The sequence below is a fragment of the Teleopsis dalmanni genome, unplaced genomic scaffold, assembly GCF_002237135.1.
Source record: "Teleopsis dalmanni isolate 2A unplaced genomic scaffold, ASM223713v2 unscaffolded_contig_2248, whole genome shotgun sequence".
Taxonomy (NCBI): domain Eukaryota; kingdom Metazoa; phylum Arthropoda; class Insecta; order Diptera; family Diopsidae; genus Teleopsis; species Teleopsis dalmanni.
Window position 1 is genome coordinate 270 of NW_024033630.1, and position 6078 is coordinate 6347.

The following is a 6078-nucleotide window of genomic DNA, read 5'->3' on the forward strand; positions in this document are numbered from 1 at the left end:
TTTAATAAAAATAACTGCATAACACAAAAAATGCGTGTGCAATATTTTCCTTAAATTTGTTTATACACGCCAACAAAAGAAATAGTTACTACAAATTTAACAAATTTTTGCTAGTAACAAAAAAATAATCAATACTAAATTGTTCTTATATTCTTCATTTTATTTATTCTACTCTAAATGATTTTGTATGAAAGAGTATGTGAGGCAATATTTCTGAAAATGATGCATGGCTTTGTTTTTGTATATTTTTCCTAAAATATTTCCTAAAATATTTTTCCTGAAATATTCATATATACTTATGGTATGTACATACATATATGAATCACAAAAAATCACGTTTGACTGATTTGTTTAGAAAAATGAATAAGGATAATAATGGTTTAATACCACGTGCCGAATTCATATATGGAATAATAAGTACGATTATTTATATAATGTAGAATAACTAAATAATGTAGAATACCTATTATTTATTTTTTAAAGAATTTGACACTTCTCGAATGGAAATGGGTGCAGTGGCAGATCTTTTTGATCGTAATGGTGGAGACCCGATTGGCAAGAACGCAAACCAGCAACTGATTCAGATAAAATACATGATGAAGTTAAACGCCTTGTTATCCTTTGCACATGTCGACAAAAATTTCGCGTATTTCAAGTTGGCAAAGGGAAATATAGGGTTCGTAAAATACTAATTATCGGATCTTAAAGCTTAATACTCCATCTTCTATTTAAAACAATATTATTTTTGTATAAAACAGTTTGGCGACTCGACTCTCAAAAATTACGAATATTGCGAATATTGCGTAGCACAGTTATGGTTCGTGTAGGTGGCGGCTGGCTTGCACTTGATGAGTTCTTATAAAAAAATTTTCCTTGTCGCGGTAAGTAAATAGTTAAGAATTTTGTACTTTCTCATATTGAATAAACATAATTAAAATATTCATATGCTTATAATTAAAACATTTCTTTAGCGTAATATAACATTATTATTACATTTACATAACAAGCATAACATGCTTTCATAGTAAAATTGTACATTGTTCATTTCATAAATCATTTTAGCTGGTTTTAATGACTCGAGTGTTTTATTACAACTCTGCTCTACATAATCTATTTAATCATCCATACGTCAGTGAAAATACATATATATATTAAAACGGAAATGGTCATTTAACAAATAAATAAATTTTTTATTTTAATAAACTGCCAGAAAACAATCAATAAATTTGAAATTAAAATTTTTTTTGAGTTCATGTATAACAAGTTTTGAAAATGCATTTTCTGCTATTTAATAAATGACTTATTTTGCATATAACTTAATAGAAACGTGTAATCTAACAGCTTTTAGTTTTTAGTACCTTTACCATTTTTTATTATCTATGAATACATACATATATAATTTACGTTTTATTTTATTCTTTAATATGAACATATAAGTAATATAATTCTTTGGCGACCACATACATACATATACATTTTCATTTTATTAAAATTGTAGCATATATTATTATGAATTTACATTGCACTTACTTGTATGCTTCTATTGTTAATAATCGTATGAACTTCACGATATACATATGTATATTTAAAGACAAAAAAGATACATATGTATTTCTTCTTGAATTAACTTACGCAACATAAAGCAGTCGTTCCTTTTTATAAATATTTAATGTTGAGCTAGAATATTAAGTTAAGAATGGATGGTGTTTTTTGTTATTTTTGTTAAAATATTACTTTGTCAGTCCTAGTGCACAAAGACAGTGACAACACATAAAATACATCTACAGATAACAGTAAAACATAATCTCAATAAAATATAAATGATCTAACCGTAATGTAACCAATTTATAACTTGGTTCGGGAATTTAAAACATTACAGTTGCAAATACATATGTAGGTACATATGTTGATTAATTTAAAACTTAAGGTTCGTAGCCAAAAAGCATATAAAAGGTAATTTTGTCGGAAAGCAGAAAACATTTACAATCTCACATTTACATACATACACATAGCCAATAAACTCTGCGTACACCTTACGAATTTTGATATGTGATAAAGAAAAATAACATAAATAAATATTTTTAATTAAAATTTTTACATATATTTATTCTTTGAATTATTAAGTTTAAATAGCAAAAGACAAAAATTGTATTCGACTATTCATTCCAGAGATAACGGGATAAAAGTGTGCCTGCATGTAAAAATAGGCCCCATAAAGTCTGCGTACAGTTTGTTTGTTTAGAAACTACCGTTAATTTTTAAGCAGTTTGTTCTTATTTTTGCTCATTTGGTATTATTTAACATTTGAATTGAACATTTACCGATCTCAGTGATCAATTAATTTTTTAGTAGTAACTATTTTAAAGTATGGAATCAAGGGGAAAAGTAATTAGTGTGTACGAAAGAAAAATAATTATTAAACTATGGAAAGATGGAAAAAGTTTCCGCAAAATTGGTGAAACTATTGGAAGAACGCATTCATCAATCCAGCGCGTAGTGGACAACTTCAAAAAAAACCGGAATTTTAACATCTAAACCGCGTCCTGGGCGTCCAAAAGTTTTATCAGTCCGAGAAAAGCGAAAAATAGTCCATATGATAAAGATGAACTCTTTCATTACTTCTTCGAAAATTGTGAAATATATAACACAATCATTTAAAAAAAGTATTTGTGCGGAGACTGCTAGGAAAGTATTACATATAGCTGGATATCATGGTAGAGTCGCTAGAAAGAAACCATATATTTCACTTGTAAACAGGTAAAAGCGCGTTGAATTTGTAAAGAAATACATAAATAAACCTCCGGAGTTCTGAAAACAAGTGTTATTTTCAGACGAAAGCAAGTTCTGCATCTTTGGTATAAAAGGTCGTCAAATTGTGCGGCGGAAATAGGAGCGGCGTTTGAGAAACAAAATCTTGTTGGTACAATCAGACACGGCGGTGGAGGAGTTATGGTATGGGGTTGCATGGCGGCTGATGGTGCAGGTCAGTTGAAATTTATAGAACCGACAATGAATAAATGGGGTTATTTAAACATTTTAAAAAGAAATTGGAAACAATGTGCAGATAATTTGGGCTTACCCACGTCATTTTGGTTCCAACAGGACAATGACCCAAAACACACAGCGGAGATTGTTAAACTTTGGCTTTTGTACAACGTTCCAAGACAGCTTAAAACACCTCCACAATCACCTGATCTCAATCCTATTGAGCATCTTTGGGATTTATTGGAAAAAAGAATTCGTCAGCATGTGATAACAAGTAAAGAGGCTTTGCGGAGTACAATGCAAGCCGAATGGATGAAAATTACTGCTGAAGAAACTCAGAAGTTGGTTAATTCCATGCCAAATAGATTAAGTGAAGTTCTAAAACAGCGTGGTTACCCAACAAAGTATTAATTTAATAAAATTTAACTTTATTTTTATTATTTTTACCGATTTTATCAGTTTTTTTATAACTGTACGCAGACTTTATGGGGCCTATTTTTACATGCAGGCACACTTTTATCCCGTTATCTCTGGAATGAATAGTCGAATACAATTTTTGTCTTTTGCTATTTAAACTTAATAATTCAAAGAATAAATATATGTAAAAATTTTAATTAAAAATATTTATTTATGTTATTTTTCTTTATCACATATCAAAATTCGTAAGGTGTACGCAGAGTTTATTGGCTATGTGTATGTATCTCAATTGTTCCCTGTACTGTTGTACTGTTGTACTTACTTCTTAGATAGTTAAATGCCTAGTTTGAGCATCTACCTCATTGAGTTACACTTATACCTCAATTTCAATAAAATAAAAAAATTCTGATTTTATTTAAAATTAAAATTTTTTTTCCATCAGTTAGGTTGTATACTTAGGACACTATTATCTTTTACAGCATATATAATATTAGTTTTAAGTGTCAAATGTTTCTAACAGAGTTCCAATATTTTGTGATTTGTGTGTACATAGAGTATTTCGGGGACTGCCTACCTATTTAATCCTTTTAATTAATTTTTATGCTGTCTCTATATCAAACAAAGTAGCCATCTATGCTTTTGAGATGATTATTACAATAGATTAGTCAATATAGTAATAGTATACAAGAAAATCTTTGAACGCATTAATTGTATTTAAATATTTTCTGAAGTAAAAAAAAAAATAAAAATTTTGTTTCAATATCAATACTTAAATAAAAACTTAAGTATCTATGTTGGTATCTTTGAATATAATTATCCTTGTTATTTTTAAATAAATACAAACACATACATATAAAAATATTTTTTGTTAATAATTTCAATTAAATTTATTTTAGTTTAATTAGGTTTTTACAAAATTACTGCCTAGTAATTTGGTATTAGTAATTTACAATATTTATAATGGTATAAAAATTATTAAAAGTAAAAAACAATATAAACAAAAAATTAATTAGTATATCCTAAAAGTAAGTTAATAAAAAGTTATAATAATGACTATTAGTACATAAATTTTACTATATATTATTTCGTGTGTAATTGATATACATTTTTAAAGAATTTCATTTGCGTAATATTTTTATTATTATTGTTTATTATTTATATATGAAGTTGCATTTCAAATTAAACTGGCGATTTCAAAACTTCATACAACAACATAAGGTTCGATTCGAGTTTTTTTGTTAATTAAATACAATGATAACAGAAACACTTATATTTCATTTAATTATAAATGTATATAATATTTACAGAATGTTAGGACGTTACTTGAATAAAGATTATTGAATTTCGATTTTCGTATTTTATACAGTTCAAGACTCGTATTTTATACAGTTCAAGACTCGTATTTCTGACTATATTTTTGTAAATATATGAAGCTTTCTCTTCAAAATACATACATATATTTTTAAAATTTAAAATAAAAATAACTGCTTATTCTTGTTTATTTTATATTACTGCAAAACTGTAGATTTGTTATTGCATGTTAAAGTATGTATTTGTGCGATTCCAATTTGATGTTCTCTGGGACTCGTTTAAGGGGTATTATTCAAACATTTGAAATATACTCTAAAGTCTGAATGGTTCACGTTTTTCGACTGGTGTAGTACCACGAGAAGTTCTGCGCATCGTTGAACTAAATGTTGGCTCAGGTGAACTCTTTCTTGGGGTTTGCATGCCTGATGGTGTTGAACTGCCACTTATATTTCGCCTGTAGGATCAAATGTTCAATATGTATTATTTTTTGAATTCAGTAAAAATAAAACTGTCAACATTGTAGTAAGTAAATAACGTAAAGTAATAAAAATAAAGTAATTTCGTTTAAAATACAATATGTAATTTCGGTTTTTTTTCACCTTTTACTTTTTTGTTATTAAGAACTTGAAATTCCTGTAATGTCCATAAAAAGAGAGCTTATAATTGTGAAGTATTCATTATATAACGATTATATCCCTCACTGCAAGAGATAATCGTAAGTAACGGATATTATCATAAAAAAAGGCAAGCAGGAAAATTGTTTAGCAAATAATTATCATGCATAAATATTTAGTATTATTAAAATTATTTTTTATTCGTTTTAAAACTAAGCTCTAAATTTCATATTTAATTTGAGAATAACAAGTAAATAATTAAAAAAAAATATTATAAGCTTCACTCATAAATAAATAAAAACAAACGTATTAAAATTTTGTAAATTGATCAACTTGGTTAAATACGTTATACGTTTACTTGATTTACCCTGAACTGCTTGGTTGATTAGTACTTTTCGATGCTGTAAACTTGTAAGTGAAGAATTCGATGTATGATCGAATGATAGCACTTTAATGGGAATCCTTGATTGCTGGCTTTTAATTATTTAATATTAATTATAAACATAAATGATTTGTATATTATATTTAGAGTTTCAGAAAGAATTTAATTAAGTATTTTAAATAAATATCTTATAATAGTTACTTTAATGTTCTTAATTTATCTATATTTGAAGCCGAAACCTGTTAAAGCTGGTATACTGGATGATCTACTCATGCCTTCATTACTTTATATATTATTTGTTATCGTTGTTTTTATTTCTTATTTGTTAATAATTGCAATAAGTTGTTTAAGTGTTAAAATCATTATGTT

At 27.0% G+C, this 6078-nt stretch overlaps 1 protein-coding gene across 3 annotated transcripts; it reads left to right on the forward strand.

Moving 5' to 3' along the window:
• The first annotated feature begins 265 nt into the window (after positions 1–265).
• On the forward strand, positions 266–5256 carry LOC119664592. 3 transcript variants are annotated; one of them, XR_005251231.1, is made up of 5 exons: positions 266–301; positions 356–417; positions 484–676; positions 759–881; positions 4928–5256. XR_005251231.1 is itself a non-coding variant. In XM_038074052.1 (4 exons), the coding sequence occupies exons 1-3, from the start codon at positions 318–320 to the stop codon at positions 805–807; spliced, it is 342 nt and encodes a 113-aa protein (XP_037929980.1). In that variant the 5' UTR covers positions 315–317; the 3' UTR covers positions 808–881; positions 4928–5256. The 3 variants fall into 3 exon arrangements, 2 of the variants coding, with proteins under 2 accessions (XP_037929980.1, XP_037929978.1); XM_038074052.1 differs by lacking the exon at positions 266–301 and having other exon boundaries at positions 315–417; XM_038074050.1 differs by lacking the exons at positions 266–301; positions 4928–5256 and adding an exon at positions 1063–1135 and having other exon boundaries at positions 315–417.
• The last annotated feature ends 822 nt before the right edge of the window (positions 5257–6078 follow it).

Bases quoted from the DNA above. Each gene is read 5' to 3' on its own strand.
- LOC119664592 (XM_038074052.1), top strand. From the start codon at position 318: ATGAATCACAAAAAATCACGTTTGACTGATTTGTTTAGAAAAATGAAT. The intron at 418-483 runs GTACGATTATTT...TATTTTTTAAAG, and splicing joins ATTCATATATGGAATAATAA to AATTTGACACTTCTCGAATG. The intron at 677-758 runs GTTCGTAAAATA...TGTATAAAACAG, and splicing joins TTGGCAAAGGGAAATATAGG to TTTGGCGACTCGACTCTCAA.